Source organism: Coffea eugenioides, chromosome 1, assembly GCF_003713205.1.
Source record: "Coffea eugenioides isolate CCC68of chromosome 1, Ceug_1.0, whole genome shotgun sequence".
Taxonomy (NCBI): domain Eukaryota; kingdom Viridiplantae; phylum Streptophyta; class Magnoliopsida; order Gentianales; family Rubiaceae; genus Coffea; species Coffea eugenioides.
The window spans coordinates 45,156,205-45,174,087 of NC_040035.1; the positions used below are offsets into that span (position 1 = coordinate 45,156,205).

The 17,883-nt window shown below is 35.3% G+C and overlaps 1 protein-coding gene and 2 pseudogenes across 1 annotated transcript; 2 read left to right on the forward strand and 1 right to left on the reverse strand.

The window, feature by feature from the left end:
* Positions 1-5,735: 5,735 nt before the first annotated feature.
* LOC113773538 lies at positions 5,736-7,721 on the forward strand (annotated as a pseudogene).
* A 3,669-nt stretch (positions 7,722-11,390) lies between these two features.
* On the reverse strand, positions 11,391-14,721 carry LOC113749236 (annotated as a pseudogene).
* A 1,100-nt stretch (positions 14,722-15,821) lies between these two features.
* On the forward strand, positions 15,822-17,877 carry LOC113764781 (uncharacterized protein P8A3.02c). Its single transcript, XM_027308777.1, has 4 exons — positions 15,822-16,140; positions 16,426-16,457; positions 16,818-17,024; positions 17,493-17,877. The coding sequence occupies exons 1-4, from the start codon at positions 15,915-15,917 to the stop codon at positions 17,805-17,807; spliced, it is 780 nt and encodes a 259-aa protein (XP_027164578.1). The 5' UTR covers positions 15,822-15,914; the 3' UTR covers positions 17,808-17,877.
* Positions 17,878-17,883: the final 6 nt, after the last annotated feature.

A 17,883-nucleotide genomic window follows, 5' to 3' on the forward strand; every position in this document is an offset into this window, starting at 1 on the left:
AAAAAATCTACAGCGATTTTGATTTTGGGGTTTGGTTTGAATGGCGGTTTAATATAGGGTCAAAGTAGGGGATCTTACGGTATGTTCATTTTTTCTAATCTCCACGCATATATTATCTTTCCTAACCCAAAAAAAAAAAAAAAAAAAAGTTGCAGTTTTTATCATTTAGGGAAGACTTCTTGTTCAAGTCGTTGCCAAGACTCTCCCCATTATGAGATGTTATAGTTATTGTAAAGGGGGTGGCAGCAATCAGTTCAAGATCGAAGGGTTTAACACGAATCAAGATGTAAGATTGGATCTACTCTCATATGATGCAATTTCCATAGGAACCTACCTCTATATTAATCAATCTGATTTTAACCAAGTACCATTCGCAACAATAATGACGATATGGGTTGGTTCAACAAAAAACAGGTCATGGTTGGTTGGAGATTTCATCTCATAATATAAAATAGGGATAATTTCAGAAACTTCCCCAGAGGTTTCTAACAATTTCACTGAGCTTTCCTAAATTTTGAAAAATTATATTTACCTTCCTTGATTTGATAGTTTTAGTAACAAAATATTAAAATAATTTTGACTTGATCAATTTTTTATATGAATACCCAAAATGCCCTTGTATAATGAGTTTTAATTTTTTTATACAATTATAAGATTCTTTAGTATAATTGTAAGGCAAATGTGTCAAATTTTTCATGTCCATATCTACTAATTGATAAGCAACTATAATAATAATTTTATTACTATAATATAATACTTTTGATAGTATTTTATTATAAATTTAGATTTATAAGATAGAAAAGAAAATGGTGAAATAATTCATTTAGAGTTTATGAATTTTTCAAATAGTGGAATTATCATCATTTAATAGTGGTTTTGGATAATTTCTTTTTTGTTTATTGTTAATTTTAATACCAAAAAATAGAAAACAAGAATCAGCAAAAACATTGGATTGCATATAAAATTAATTTGTCAAAAAAAATCACTAGTTCAATATTTGATTATAATAAAAACTATAGGTAATTGTGGTAGTTTTATAGTTTTATTGGTGAAAAAAAATTTTTTTAAAAAAAGAATAAGAAGGGAAAAAATTAAAAAAAATGATTTTAAAATTCATTCTAAGTATAAGCATGCCAAATAAGGGAATTTCATTAAAATATTTAAGGGTAAAATTGTCATTTTAAATGACAAGGGAGGTGTCTACAATTTTTTAAATCTCAAGAGAGCTCAGTGAAATTGTCAGAAACTTTATGGGAGATTTATGAAATTATCCCTATAAAATAATAATTCATAGTTTTTATACCATAGTGCATGGTAGGTACTAGGCGCTGGGTAGACTATGGCTATGTTTGAATATCAAAATTTTTCAAATAATGTTTTATATGATAAACACATTTTTCAACCCATTTTTTTATATTTTTAATCATATTTTTATCTCATAAAAGCTATGGCAACAGTTACAATTAAATAAAAAAAAACTCGCACTCAAATGCAACATGAGCACGATTCATTAAACATATAGACTAAGGGCGGACGCTCGGTATCCACGTCGGACGTGGTCGTCCTCCGCGTGGCGGCTGGGGATTCGTTTGATGGTGACGTGGAACGAATCCATTGGCTGGCAACTGTTCTAGATGCACCGGATCCTTCCTCTCGCCGTGGGCCTACTTTTGTCTCTTTCCTTGGCACTGTTTTCTTCTGCCCTGCAGGTGGTTGGCTGAGCTCGTCGGTCACCTCTCTGCCACTTCGTCAGTCTCCTCTGTACCGACTCCACCCACTCGAAGCTTTTCCTCCTTGGGCACTCTTCTTTGCACTCCAAGTTTTACCTCCTTCTGCACTCAATTTCACCTCTCTGCACGTATTATCACCTCTCTGCACTCAATTTCCTTCCGTTTGTTTGGTGCTGTTTTGCTGGCCAGCTTTTCTTCCCGCTTCACTGCCCTGTCTTTCATTTTTACTGTTTGCCTGCTCCCCAGTCCCGTCTCCACCCACTCCATCCCCCACTTAGCTCTTCAGCCGCTTCCCCTCACAAGATACTGTTTCTTTAACTCTCTTACACGTCTTCGCCCGCCTACTCTGACCTCTTGCATCCTGACCAATTAGGTGGCTGCCATCATCAACCATGGTGCTTCTCCTCTTGCCTGCTCCTCCTCGCCATTGCCCTCTCCGCTTCACCAGGTGATCTCTCCTGCTCTTTCGTTGCTCTGCTTCCGCCCCCTCTCCCTCTGTCGCCCCCTTCGGTTTTCGATTGCTTCCTCCCCCTCCCTCCTCCTCCCCATTGTCCATTCCGGCTCTAAGCTAACTCTGCTGCTTAAACCCCCTTTGTAACGCCCGAGGCAGAAGAAAAGGAAAAATTTCTGGTGAATAGTGTTTTGTGAGGAATCCGGCCCACATAAATCTGGAAGAAATTCGGTCCGCATAAACAGCTTAAAGAGCCAGCTCTTTAAGGCTTTCCGATAAGGACAAAAATACCCTTTTATTTGAAAATTATTATTTATCAAAGCCCACTACCCAATTATTTCACATAAGTGTAAATAAACTTAGAAAATAGGGTTTTACACTTCGGTTTCAAGTTTGGAGCAAAGTTAGGGTTTTCGCGATTTTTCGTCGGATGAATTTTCGGTACAGAGTAAGGACTAAATTTGGGGATTAAAAGTGACTTTTAAGTGCGAAATAATATGTGACTAGTGGCAATGATATAAGGTTAGTGAATGGGAAGTAAAAACACTAGTACGTGAGTTTTTAAGAAAAACGGCGCGAACCGGCGGGTCCCGCGCACTACCGATTGAACCACCACTTGACCACCACTTTCTTGCCATACAAGTTTATTACTAATGGAGCAAAATATCTCCTCTCTCATGATGACCTTTTGACCAAAATTTGTGGACTAAAATAGCAAGGAAGAAAGAGAAATTGTTGTGGTTGTAATTAAGCCAAGTGTTGGCAAAACTTGTGGCTTAGATTAATCCTAGTCTTCTTGCCTTTTAAATCACCATAGAGCAGCCTTTCTTCTTCATTTTTCCTTGAGCTTGGCCGAGACAAGAGAGAGAGAAATGGAGAGCAAGAGGAAACAATTTCCTTCTTGATTTGCTTCAACCAAGTGAGAAAATCCAATTCTAAACCGATTAAAGGGTAGCTTGTGAGTTGGGAAGCTTGAGGAACCAAGAAATACCAAAGGGGGTGAAGGATCACTCTACCAAGCCTTGCTTTTGAGGTACCAACATCTGAACATGATCTTGGTTGCTTTGAATTTTGCTTTAAGATGTGTTTTTAGCTTAAGTTTTGGCTTGATTTCATGATTATGCAAGTGGGAGTGATGAATTTGGAAGTTTTTCCCTTTTATATGATGAACTAGGGCTTGAGGAATTTCTGCCCAATTTGTTGTATGATGCTTGTATGTTGCAATTAAGGTTGTATAAGGTGTTTTGGTAGTGATTAGAACAAGAAAATTGAGAAAGTTCCATTGATTACAAAAAATTCCAGAATCTGGAAATTTTCCCCAACATTCTGTCCGAATTTGTAGCCCTATCTTAGAAGCCGAATTAGCCTTAGGTCAAAGAAGAAAAGTTGTAGAGAATGGTATTTTATAGATGCCTACAAAATTTCAGCTCAATCGGAGCAACGTAGGTCGTGAAAAGTCCAAAATACCCTTACTGTTTTAAGTATTTCCCCATCAGTCCGTGTGATCAGTTTGTCCAGTTTATCGTGTTTTTTGACTAGGATACATACTGATTTAGCTCTTGGCCAAAACATGAAAGTTGTAGTATTCCGACTTAGTTTTCAAATGCCTCTAAGAACACCTGATTCGGACTTGTGTACTCTGAGTTATGACCATTACAGTGTTCTGCATTTAAACAGTCGACGAATTGGTTTCTGGTTTAGTAATTTGAGAATTTGACCAAGTTACATTAGAAACTGGACTCAGTGACCTTCATGAACATTGTAGCCCTGTGTCTTAGCTTCGAAACGGCATAGGTTGCACCTCAATCCGATAAGCGTAGCCTCGTATATGTTATTTCCGCTTTCATACGTCAAATCTATTTTGTGCTAGATTGAATTTCTGCACTTGCTATCGTTGTGAATCTTATTATTATGATATTGTGAGCCTATGGAACGGCTCTTGTCATGAATTGCTGATATATGTGATGTTGGGTTTTGGTTGAGGAAAAATAATGAAGCCTAAATGGCTGGAAAATTAAGTAAACACAAAGGGCATGCTGCCCAAATTTTTACTCGAGAACTAGAAAATTATATTTGCAACTTGAGTGAAGGTTAAGTGATTACCACTTGAACTAGCGAGAACTTTTGCTACTTTGTTATCGATGGTTATACGTTAAAAACCTAAACGAACTTGTACTCTTGAGGAAAAGATATAATGGCCAATGTAAACTTATATTTCCTTGTACTTTTAACTCAAGTATTGTTTCCAAGTATATATGCTACAAAAACCTTATGATTTGAAAAACGAGCAAGTGTTTCACGAATGCCTTTCAAATGAATTTCAATTGGTTGATTCTTATGAACGGAACGTTTAAGTTTCAAATCTTACTCGTGTTTCAAAGTTCTCAAATTGGATTTCTATCGCAGATCTGGACTCCAAACCTAGAGTATAATTGAACGTGACTACTTGAAGCACTATAGTTTGAGTGAGTGATCCCTCGACTGTTCCCAAAGTTACTTTTGAACTAATTCTTGCATTTATTACTCCTTTGCATATCATTTGGGGTTCGGGTGTGTGCCATGACATAATTTGGCTCCAATGGGTTCCTGGAAAGTCTTGTGCTTAGAACCAATGTCTCTACTATTGTTTACACATTCTTTGGAGCCGATGGCTCCTTACTTCTGTTTCATGGTTACCTGATCTAAACGAGCATTGGATATTTAAGTACAAGAACTTCACTGGCTCACATGAGCAATAAATGAACATTTGATTACTGCATCATGACATCATATCAATGCTTTATTGTGAAATATACTTGGCTGTTGATTTTACTGGTCACTCGCTGAGTTTCTAGCTCACCCCCTATTATCTTCTTCTCTCCACAGGGACCGAAGTAAATGAAGAACTTGTTTTTGGATCTTTGTGTAGCTGGATGGTGTACATCTTGTATAGTTTAGTTTTAGTTTTGGTTTATGTACTTTTGGGCCTGTATAAATATTTGGAATTGAATCAGATGTAAATCTATATTTTACGCTTAGAATTGGTTTCCGCTTCGCTTAAGATATGTAATTTTGGAGAATTGGATGTATTATTTGAGTTGTACCTTGTAATTTACTTGAGGAATGTAGTAAGTGAGTGAGTCCCGGCGAGAGTTGGGCAGGCGGCCCGCTAAACCCTCTGGTACGCCTTAGGGGGAGGTGGGGTCGTTACAATTGCTTGGGAATAGCTCGCCTCAGTCTTTCACTCTCGCTTTTTCAGTCTTTTTCCCAATTTTACTCTAGATTGGACCTTCAAATTTTTGTAAGAAAAGTTTCTAATTTCTGATCTCTTGTTTAGTACTTTACTTTTGCTGCTGTTAACGATCTCATTTCTGCTATATATTGGATAGATAGGGATCTCGTTTTTCTTCTAACAGATTGAGGGAAAAATGGAAGAAAAGTTGACGGGAAGAAGAAAAAAAGATTTAACTTTTCAAGGTTTGAATTTTTTTGTAGTTTATTTTCCAGCCATTTTTCTAATTTTACGCTAAACTGGACCTTCAAGTTTCTGCTTCCTTCTTCTTTTTGAAAAGGCCATGAATGCTGATACTAGCAGTCAATATGATTCCTTTACTAATTTGGAGAAAGAAGGTATCGCATGTGAGTCAGGGGAAAAGGGAGTTGCTGGAGCAATATATAATTCACATCCAATGGCTGTTTCTTCCCCTTTATCAGGTCTTCTTGAGTTTTCTCACCTTGGTTGGGGTCATTGGTTTACGCTTACAGACCTTGAAGTTGCAACCAACAAATTTTCCAAGGAAAATGTTATTGGTCAGGGTGGATATGGAGTTGTTTATCGTGGCCGACTGATAAATGGCTTTCTTGTTGCTGTTAAAAAAATCCTCAACAATATGTAAGTTCTTGAATGGGTTTATATATGGTCCTTCAAGTATTTTACAGAACCTGATAAATAATTGACAACGAGCCTTTTCTCTTGTTTCTAAATGTCCAGAGGGCAAGCAGAGAAGGAATTCAGGGTTGAAGTTGAGGCTATTGGTCATGTCCGGCAAAAAAATTTAGTTCGACTTCTGGGTTACTGTATTGAAGGAGCTCACAGGTACATTACTGCTTAAACCTATCTCATCATCTTTTCATTTGTGCATTAGATTTAAATGAGATGTAGATCAGCATTTTGTTTGAACCCTTAAAATTTACCGATCAGGTAGTTAAACCTCAAGGCATTTTTTGTTTAGCAAACTAACTTTACTTTACCTCTGTTGGACTTCCTTAAATTCAAGTTGTTGGCATATGAATATGTAAACAATGGAAATCTAGAACAATGGCTTCATGGAGCCCTGAGCCATCATGGTTATCTTACTTGGGAGGCTCGTATGAAAGTTTAGTGGGCTCTGCACAAGCGTAAGTCCATCTATAAACTTCTTCTTGTCTTTGAAGTTATTGTTAGGTTCCATTTTAAGTTCAAACGAGATATGCTTCTTGCATTCTTGCATATTTGCACGAGGCAATTGAGCCCAAAATGATGCATTGAGATATAAAGTCAAGCAATATACTCATTGATGATGACTTCAATGCTAAACTATCTAATTTTGGTCTGGCTAAGTTGCTCGGTGCAGGAAAAGTCATATTACAACCAAAGTTATGGGTACCTTTAGGTGGGTATTTATATCAGGTATCCGATCTCAATTGAACAAAGTCTCTTTTTCCTTACTGCTTTCTGTTTACAAGCTCTCTAATTAACCCAAACTCGACTTTTCTTTTTCTGACATTCTCCGTTTCCCCCATTTTTTAACCCATATAGATATGTAGCACCTGAATATGCAAATACTGGCCTCCTAAATGAGAAGTGTGATGTTTATAGCTTTGGGGTTGTGCTTTTGGAAGCCATTACTGGAAGAGATCCTGTAGATTATGGTTGCCCTGCACCTGAGGTATGATAGATAGCAATGTTCGAACATATATACACATGCTTGTCTCTAAATATCAAAAGTTTTGGCTGAAGAATTGGCATGCTTTTACTAAGCAGTAAACTGGATTGTTTAAAATTAAAAATATTTTGATTCAGATAAAAATTGTCATGAATCATATGAAACTGCAATTCACAATCTTGAGCCGTAATCAATCACAATCTGTACTTTATCTACTTTCCCTTCCTCTGTTTTCCAATGTTTTCTTGAACCTACAGTATCCAAGTTTGATATCGAAGTTTGGAAATACACATCATGATGATTGGCTCTGAGTATAGAAGATTTTCTCAGCATTATGAAAAAGATTCGTTTCTTTACTATCTTGATTTCTAGTCATTTGCTATTTTAAATTGACCAACTACGATGACATCCTGCCACTCATATTGAAATTGACTGTATGTTTTGATTCAGATTTTATTTGCATAATTTCTACGTTCATATTGAAGCCTGAATCTTTTTCATCTAATAATCTGGTTGGAGGGTGTTCATCCATGCGATAAGAGAAGCATCAGTCAGTATCAGTGCCTTTTTCCTGCAATAGATTTTTCACTGGCAAGTGTTTCAAATCTTTGCTACCAGTCATTTAGGGTGATATAGTGTTATCATTGGTCTTGAATCTTGATTCATGTTTAAATAGAAAGTGATGAGGATACGTTGTGGAAGGCAAATGTCAGGGAAACAAAAGAAGAAGTTGCAGTTAGAGGAATGAACTTCAAGAAATGGTAAACCACTTTATTGTTATTGCATTAGAAGTTGAACTTTAATCGCCACCACAAGCTTGTGTTCAGGTGCACATAAGCTCACACTTATCATCTGTTGAAATAGATTGTAGCAGTTTCAATTTTGAGTAAGTAACCTCTGCTCCGGGGTACTTTAATAAAGTTTTTGATTTTTGGCCATCTTGGTCCTTGTTGCTTGGTGACAAACGCATATAATAGAATGGGGCTTAGTCACATGGTTGATTGGGAGTTAACCTTGGACTATGATGCAAAGCATGGCTTCTCTCTCTCTCAACCATTGTTAATTCAAGGGAAGATTAAATACTCATATGCATATTTATGAGTCTTTATACAATATAGCTGCATATCTATGAGTCATTGTGCAATATATAGATATAAGTAGCTATAGTTATGCCTTACTGTCTATTAGATATGTATTTAGATTGGCCATGCATAAAAACATGTGAAAGGTTCGACCCATCCACATGAATCATTTAGGAAGATTCTTGTGAATGAGATTGATTCTTTTCTACATTACCTTCTCTAGAACACTCTTCCGAAAAACAAATATCATGGATGCAGGTTATTGACACGAAAAGAGAGAGAGATGGCTATTGTTACCCACAGTGGATTCTTGTTTCATATGCCATCCACATTTGGTAATGACTGTCACTCTTCAGTCAAGAAATAAATTGCTTAGCAGCAAGTTCTCATACGATTAGTATCTATCTCCAAAAACTTTAAACTCCATTTGGATGATGTGCTATTGTTATATCTGATTGTATTTTGGCAGCAAGTCTTGATCAAAGCTTGTAAGCTGTGAAGCAAATCGGATGATAGACTATTTAGCTAATGTATGGGATGCTAACAATATGATATCTTTTATTATGATGTTATACTCCACCATTTTTTAGTTGCAGCTAGATGGATGTTTGGAGATTTTATTCTCGTTTTGTATCTCGATATGATTGTATATTATTTTAAAGTTCCTTTTATGCAACAAAATTTACGAAAACTGCAAAAGCTAAAACTATAGCTTATTTTCGCTATTTAATAAAATTACAAAAACTTCAAAGATATTGATGCACTTTTGTCTAACTTTTCATATTTAATATCTGAATTTGAATAACTAGACATTTATGGGCAAGATTGAAAATTACACCGCGCATTGCGCGGTGGCCACCACCTAGTCATAATAAAAAAGCTTACACCAACCTACCTAAGAGAAAAAAGAGAGTATGCCAAGAGTAAGGTTAAGCATGTTATATGCACGTTTTCTTAGATTCATTGTTTTGCTCTACTCATTTGTGTTGGAATACCTTGCTGGAGTAGGATTTTGACATTGGAGGGTGATCATTATTCATCCATGTCTGTGAATTTTATGTACACTGAGACGTATTAACTTTAACTAGCAATCTTACCCGTGCAATACATAGGTTTCTATTTTCAATCAAATTTATTTTAGAAAAAGAAAATTCTAAAAAGTTCAAAAGATGAAAAAAAATATTTACATCAACTACTAGGCATTATGTATTGCATAGATATTATTATGTTGGACACACAAACCAAATATTTTAATATTCCAAAAGGTATTGTTATGAGAGCGTTATATGATTAAAACAATGTATGGAAGAATATTGAAGGGGGAAAAAAAAAGAAACATGCCAAAGAGATTTACTCTAGGATAAATGGAAGACTAACTAGAGTTGTGTTCGATGACAAATGAATTATAAGTAAATGTCACCATATTTACTTTTTTAACTACGTATGATACATGAAATATTTGTTCAGGCACCAAATATGAATATTGAATCTATTTTTAAACTGAATTAAAAAGTTAAAATAAATATTTGTATATTCCAAAATGATGCTAGTATAATGTAAAAAATTATTAAGTTTTCCTACACTATCAGTTTTGGATGGCTAACAATTATATAAAATTTGAATTTTAACGGGCGATAGTGTATACATTGTTAATGTATATAAGATTTACTCGAAAAAAATGAAAATAAAAATAAACCTATTGAAAGCTCACTAAACACCAATAAAAATGTATAAAACAAAGTTCATTCATCTTATAACAATATCACTAACTCCATCGTTGGCCATTAAAATGCATTTAAGAAATTTTAATATTTGATTTTTAAAATGAACATGAAAGTCATCGGAAAATTTTTTTTAAGGTGAGAAACAAATTTCCTTTCAATGAGCTTGATGCATCAAAATGGGAAAAATATTTTTCATATTAGGATTAATTTTTCCTTACACTATTAATGTATACACTGACGGGTTTGAATAAATATTATATAATATGAATTTGAATTTAAATATCAGTTTTGATCTATGTGGCATGCGATTACACCCGCTACTGTATAAACTGACGATGTATAAAATATTTACCCTTCAGATTATACATATATGTATCCAAGCATGCATATATACATACACAGATATGATAAAAATTCAAACCAATTTTGATTTGAATTCATGTGTTTAAAATCGTGATATGTTATTGAAGGATAGAATATTGAACCGAAAACTACAACTCTAAGCATATGATATACAGATTGATTTCCTTAGACTCCTGTCAGAAAATTTCTACTTTATGGATGGGAAAACATTTTGATGTTATTATACCGTGCCATTTGACCCGGTAGACAGATACTATAGGAGAAAACTGCTGGAGAACCTGTAGTAAATTAGTAATAAATCACGCACACCTTGGAAAGTGGAAAGTAATCAAGCACGCAAATTATGCAAATGGTGTCAACTGCGGCCAATCATTAGATGTTTTTGCCGTTTTCTTTCTGCAATTTTCTGGTTTCATACTTAAAGTTTGTGAGGTATGAGCTGCACGTGATTTATATATATATATATATATATATATATATATATATAAGAATATCAGTAGAAATGAGTAGAGCGAATTCATATGTTAGATGATTTGTCAAAAAAGAAAAAATTAAAACATTAGTTGACGGTGGATTTTGGTTTTATTCCTTAAATGTCAAAGCTATTGGATGTTATTAGTGAACCAATTTATTATATTATTATTATTTGATCAAAATAATTATTATTATTTTTAAGACGATGTTATTTACACTCTAATTATGTTATTTACGCTCTCATTGTCTCATTTTCATTTGACTGCAATACGGTTTCATTAAAATGAAAATGACATAGTGGGAGTGCAAATAATATATTTTAAAATATATATTAGCCTGTGTTCAAAATTATAGCTAATTGATCATATTATTCAAAATTGCAAACTTAAAGCTACTGGAACTTGCTTCTTTCTTTGTTTGCTGGGAAGTGATAAACAAACTAAAGAAATAGCGTAGAAGGTTAGATGTTCCTAGGACAATTTAATAATACGAGAAGTCGATGAGACCCCAAGGCAAATACTAACACCTCTTGATATTCTAACGAGTCAAACATTGACAGTAATAGGAAACTCTAAAATCTTTCTAGAGCATAAAAAAACAGGAACACTAATTACCGGTACATGATAAGATGAATATTTTGGCTTGTACTAGCAAGCACAAGATTATGCAATCGAAAATAATACATTAACGGATACTCCCATTACGAGTTATAGCAGTGAATAAATGAGCAGGTAATCGTTAACCACCAACAACAAATCGATTTAGGTTGATGTTGACACCGTAAGAGTTTCGGCATCACTTGAAACAGTGGGACCGCACTGAAACACTTTGCCAATTCTCTCAATCGGCACCACAGGCAGGCACTGCGACACCGTGTAACCCCTCTGCGCCGTGTAAGCCACGGCTTCATTGTATTTCTCGCACCAATAAACAGCCGTGGGGACAATCATTTGAACCACTTGAGGGAATAGAGGGTGCTGGTTCAGCGAGCGCCAAGCCGACACCGCATACTGCTCAGCTAGCGGCTCGCATTTGAAATAGAGAATTCCTTGGTTGTCGGCTCGTACGCATTATTATTAAGCGTCCGGGCAATACTTTTAGCACCGTCCACCAAACCGACCAGCTGCAACTCGGAGGCGACATCTCTAGCCACCTCAGGGGCCCTCTGAGCTCCCAAGAACAGTTGATGTGAGAATTGCTTCAGGATCGGGATCGGGTGTACATGACGGTCTAACTCATTAATCGATTCGTCGACCTACAAATCACGTGAGTCAATGAGATGAGTTGCACGTGCTGATGGCTACGGGGGAATGAAGAAATCAGGAAAAGGAAAGACATCACGTTTCATGTGACTACTGACTTTTGAGGAAGAAGATAACGAAAAAAGAAGAAGAAGAAGAAGAAAAACCTTGCAATCTACAAGCTTGAGAAGCTCAAGGGGACGTTGCGAAACTTGCGGTAGACAGGTCCAATGATGGTTCTGACAGTTGCTTCCACAGTTTTAACGCCCGATTTCAAAGGACCGGAGCTTTCTTTCGCGTAGTCGTAGAGTGATGAGAAGCAAATGATCATGTAGATTGCTCCGACTTGGACGAAATCAAGATACTTGAGCTCCTTCTTCTCGCATCCTCCCTCAACGGTAGGGTTCATTTGGGAGTTGAGGATTTGGACAGGAAAAAAAAAAGGAAAGAAAAGAAAGTTTAATTTTTGTTTTGTTTGTGAGTTTTTAGTAAGAGAGAAAAACAAGAAAATGGGAGGATAAATAGCAGGCAAAATTTTTCTTCTCAAATTGGAGAGAAAGTTGAAGGAAACTTGTGAAAATTTTTAATGTATCTGTTTTACTCTTAAAAATATTTTGAATAAATATTTAATGATTTTTCTATCCAAAATCATTTCATGAATTCTCAAAACCCCCAGACAACGTAATAATCCCTTCTCTTTTCTTATTTTCTGTCATAATTTAAGTTTTCTCTTCTTCTCTTTTCTATCCTAAACTCCCAAACTAAGCCTTAATGAATTCGAATCACAGAATTAGCATGTCAAGGACTTGGATATGATTTGCAGGGTAAAGAAGTTTAAAATAAATAAATAAATAAATGGACATGCATAAGATCAATCGCTTTAGTGGCAACTGACAAGACATCCACGCACATAGCAAGGAAAAAGAAAAATATTAGATGTATTCTTTTGCAAGTATCACGAAATCTAGACAAGCCTATATGCTGCCAATAAGCTAGAAAGAGTTTACTAGCAGAGAGAAAAGTATATCAAGAAAAAGGCGAGAAAATGAAGGAAGAAGGTCAAGTGGTCATGCTCACCGGCGTCGTCAGCTGTTTGACTTCATCCGATTCAGCCATAATCTCCCTTTGAAGAAATTGAGAATGATAATTAAATAGAGAAGAGGAACACATGAGAGACAAGTTACCTACAAGTAGTAATATGCAAAGTGCAACTGTGCAAAAGGAGGCAGCGAAATACATAAACTGGATTCCATACAATGCGCCTTAGAGCAACAGCAGCGCGGGTGTAATGGAGGGCCATTACACCACTCCATGACACGGTCTCCCATTGGAGCCGTGTCATGGGGATTACACGCATCATCAATTTTTAGTCATGGGGATTACCACTCCATGATGCGTGTAATCCCATTAGAAGGTGGGACCCATGATTAAATGTAAAGTAATTTTAGTCACCAACGATTACATTCAATTTTTGTTTCAACCGTTAATTTGCCAGCACACAACACATTTTAACTTTCCAACGGTTATATCTAACGGTTAGATTTTAACCTTCTATATAAACACACAACACTTTTTTTAAAACATATCCCACTATTCGACTCTATTATTTCTTTTACTCTCTCACTCATTTCATTCATTTTTTGTGATTATGGATGAAAATTTTAGTAGTTTTACAAATATATTAAATGCTCCAAATATAGAAAATTCATCATCCTCACAAAATCAAAACCCCCAAAATTTTCCAAAGTACCCATTTTCTGGTATTCCTACAAATGTGCAAAATTATGCATTTCCCTCAAATTTATCCACTTCCAATCATCCATCAAATTTTCAAAATCCGCCAAATTTTTGAAAGATAGAAAAAGATATATTATTCAAACTTAAAAATTAATAATATCATTTTTAGAAAATAAAAAATTCAAAATGTAAAAAATTTAATGAAAGTTAGTACTTTATTTTTTAAAAATAACAAAATTATTTTTAAAAATTACTTTATTTATTTATGGGATATGAGTTATGCATTATTAAAATAAATATTTGATTTAATTGTGGACCCATGCTATTACACCTTATGGAGTGTAATCCATTGTGAGTGAAAGTGTAATAAAAGAGGAGAAAGTGGAATGCTGACGTGGCATATGGATTACACTTCACAAGGTGTAATAGCATTGTGGATGCTCTTATGTTGTATGTGAACGAAATCAAATGTTATTAACCATTGCCCATTTTATAATTTTTTTTGTGTCGCAATGATAGAATTTCTATAAATCTAATATAGCCTAATCTAAAGGAGAGAGGAAAGGGGAGTCGATATGAGTAGAAACTCCATAAAAGAGGTCAATTAAGACCGTCACATATTATAATAATTTTTTGGTGGGAAATAAAGGTTGAACCCTTAAAAGTTTGGTGGTGACCAAAAAATAAATATTTATAGTAAAGTAAAATATTTCAAAAACACTTCAAAAAAACATCTAATTCAAACGCAGTCTTGATCTTTTCCAACTTTAGTTATAAGAACTTGTTAAAAATAAAACTTGTTAAAACACCTTGAGTATTAGTGATATTTTCACAAATAAAATTTTCAAATATAATGTTACAATAATACACTCTCAGAACACTCCAAAAATCACAGTATCAATATAAATATCAAATACAACTAAAAAATAAATAATTAAAAAATCACATCACCTTTATCTTTTCCTGTCATCACACATTACCACCACAAACCACTATTATCTCTCCTCTCATTCACCATATCTTCTCTGTCCCTTCTTCTTTCCTCGTTTCTCTTTCTCCTTTGTCTCTTTTGGTCACGGCTAGAGGCTCTGACTGGAGAGGAGAAAGGAGGCAGGAAAGGGGAAAAGAATGGAGGGGATGAAGGAGGATGAGGAAGAGGGAAGTGGAGACATAGGACGGGAAAAAAACAGAAAGTAAAAAGCACATAAAACGGGGATATGGGGACGGGGGAACATAAGTGGAATATCAATGGTTGGTGTCAATTTACGTTTTTGACCAAGCGAACCACAAGTGTGAGGGCATAAGTGGATATATGAAAACGACGAGGGAGTTATGTGAATTACATGAGGCGTAAGTTTTTTTTTCCTTAAACAAATTTCCTTTTTTATTTTTCTATCTCTCCCCGTACCCTTCTATCTTAACTATCAATTTCAAAATTCGAATTGGATAATAGAAAGAAACTGTAAGAGTACTCCCCTAGTGGCTAAATGGGGTGTAAGTTGAATTTGGCAAAATAAATAAATAAATAATATTAATGGTGTCTAAAAATTCATACAAGGAAAACACAAATACATCTAGAAAGTAGATTATTTGGGATAAATTTTTGAAAAAATATTGTAATATTTTTTTATATGACGTATGTAAGATAAATGACCTATTTGAGATGACAATAACTCGTTAAAAAAATACTCTACTTAACAGAGTTTTTAATAAAAGCACTTATTAAATGTTTAAACACCTTTAAATATATTATTTAGATACATTGTTCAATAAGTACTTATTGAATTGAATAATGTATAATTTTAAAATTTTAAAATATATTTATCTTTTTATTTAGTTCATGATATAATGATTAAATTTAATATTTTACTTTTTAAAACATAAAAACTATTGCCAAAGTTTTGAATTTGAGTTTTTATTAAAAGTTTTTTTAACACAAAAAGTTATTTATGGATTAATATTTACCAAATCGCTCAAAAATAGTTTTAGCGCTAAAAAAAGCATTTTTATCAAAAGACCTCAAATAGGATCAAAATCATGATTGGGAAAATATATTCACGATACAAATAAATAAATTATTTGTGTAAATAACCCTATTCCAATCAAACTCCGGGTTTTTTAACAGCGTTATCAAGTCGTTAGGGTGCGTGAGGCGGAGGAGCAAGTGCAGGGGATCCATCGGTGGGAGACCCTTAGAACCTAGCTAAGATGGAAGAGGAGGTGAGGATGCTTCTCCAGGACGCTTTTGGCGAATTATCAGATGGCGAAGGCGGCGAGGAAGCACAAGAACGGAAGTCCCAAGATTTGAACAAGCTCTCGATTTTTGGTGAAATCCAAAACTGGGAAAGAATTGAGCAAATTAAGGGCTTATGGTTATGCAGGGACTTCCTATCTCCCGATCAACAATCTTCGCTGCTCTCCGCAATCCAAAAAGGCACTTCTATCAATTTGTAAAAACCTTTCTAACTTAACTGCTTTCTTTGGTTGTTACGTACTAAGATGATTGTAAGACGCTCAAAAAACTGGTGATGGCATGTGAGCTTTCGTATTTTTTTTTCTTGAGTCCTACTACAATTTTTATGTTTCTTTAGAGTCGAATCAAATTAAATTTGTTTGAGTTTGATTAAATGCTTATTAAATATTTCTCAACGGATGATTGATAAAAACACAAAATAATAATTGAAGAGGGCTCTCATGCAAGTGTTATTTGTGGCTGCAGAAGGATGGTTGAGTGAATTCTCTGGAAATCAGGTATTAACACTTACTGCCCCTTAGTTCTTGGAAATGTTGAGTTGAATGTTCTGTAATCGTCGCTGCCCGTTGACAGCTCTTAGATTCTCACTTCCACTGGTTATTGCGAGTTTGTAGAAATCTGGTGCTAAATGGAAGACCACTCCTGTTTATTTTCTTGTTTTATTTATTTGGATGAATTTTAGAAGAATTGAAATAGATCATACCCGTCATGCCTTAAAACACTTCAGAATTTGATCTTTTGTTAACCGGCTGTACGTGGTTGTATTGTTATTTGTAAGCTAATCCGTTTCACATTGCTCTCCTTCACAATCGCTCTATTAATATTTCAGCATACATGCATTTTCTTTGTCGTTGAAGGCCATGAGATTTGGAAATCTTCCCCAATGGGCCATTGAACTTTCCAACTCCATTAAGGAGGCTGTTTTCGTCGGTCATTATCTCTCTGAATCCATGAACTTACCAACTCATGACAAAGGTAAAGAGGCCTACCCCCTTCCACCAGAATTGTTGTGGAGGGAACCGCTATTTGATCAACTTATTGTGAACACATACCAACCAGGTGAGGTGCGACATACTCTTAACTCAATTCCTTTATTCGCTCAGGAAATTGGTATGAATATAAACTTGACACACACACACACGCATATGTATGTATGTGTGTGTATAAACTCTCTGCATAACTCCTTTCCATGCTTGGCAAGTTCATGTCTCTGGTTTGGCTTCATGATGATTGTAGTAATACAACCAAAAGCACCTTGGATTACTGCTGAGTTGCCTTTCTTGATAAAATTCTTTCCATTCTCTGGTCCCTTGGAGTTTTGCTCGTTGGGCTATTATAAGTAAACTTGCTGGCAGTTCCCCATTTTTCCTTTTCTTTGTTTTTTTTTCCCTTTAATCGTTTCAATTGTTAATTGGTCAAGAAAAATCAGTTACCATGCACTAGGTGATTTTCTTGCTATTAATATTTATTTCCCTTTGTCCGTCTTCTTAAGACCATTGGAAACAGACCACTTTGATCCTACTGGCATGCAGGGAATTTGTGCGCATGTTGATCTGATGCGCTTTGAAGATGGAATTGCCATTCTTTCTTTGGAATCATCCTGTGTCATGCACTTTAGTCTAGTTGAGGATGAGTTATCTGATTATAGAGAGGAGAAGGCGGGCAAAAATAGTTCTTCTGCAAAGATCCCTGTGCTTTTAACCGAAGGATCGTTGGTCCTAATGTGGGGAGAAGCACGCTACTTTTGGAAGCATGAGATTAATAGGAAGCCTGGTTTTCAGAAGTGGATGGGGCAAGAAATTGATCAAAGAAAGCGAACCTCTATTACATTGAGGAAGCTTTGCTAAACTACACCATATTCCGTGGTATATCTCAGCTCCACATCTAATTTTCAGCAGCTCGATTCTACGTTGCTGTGGTAGT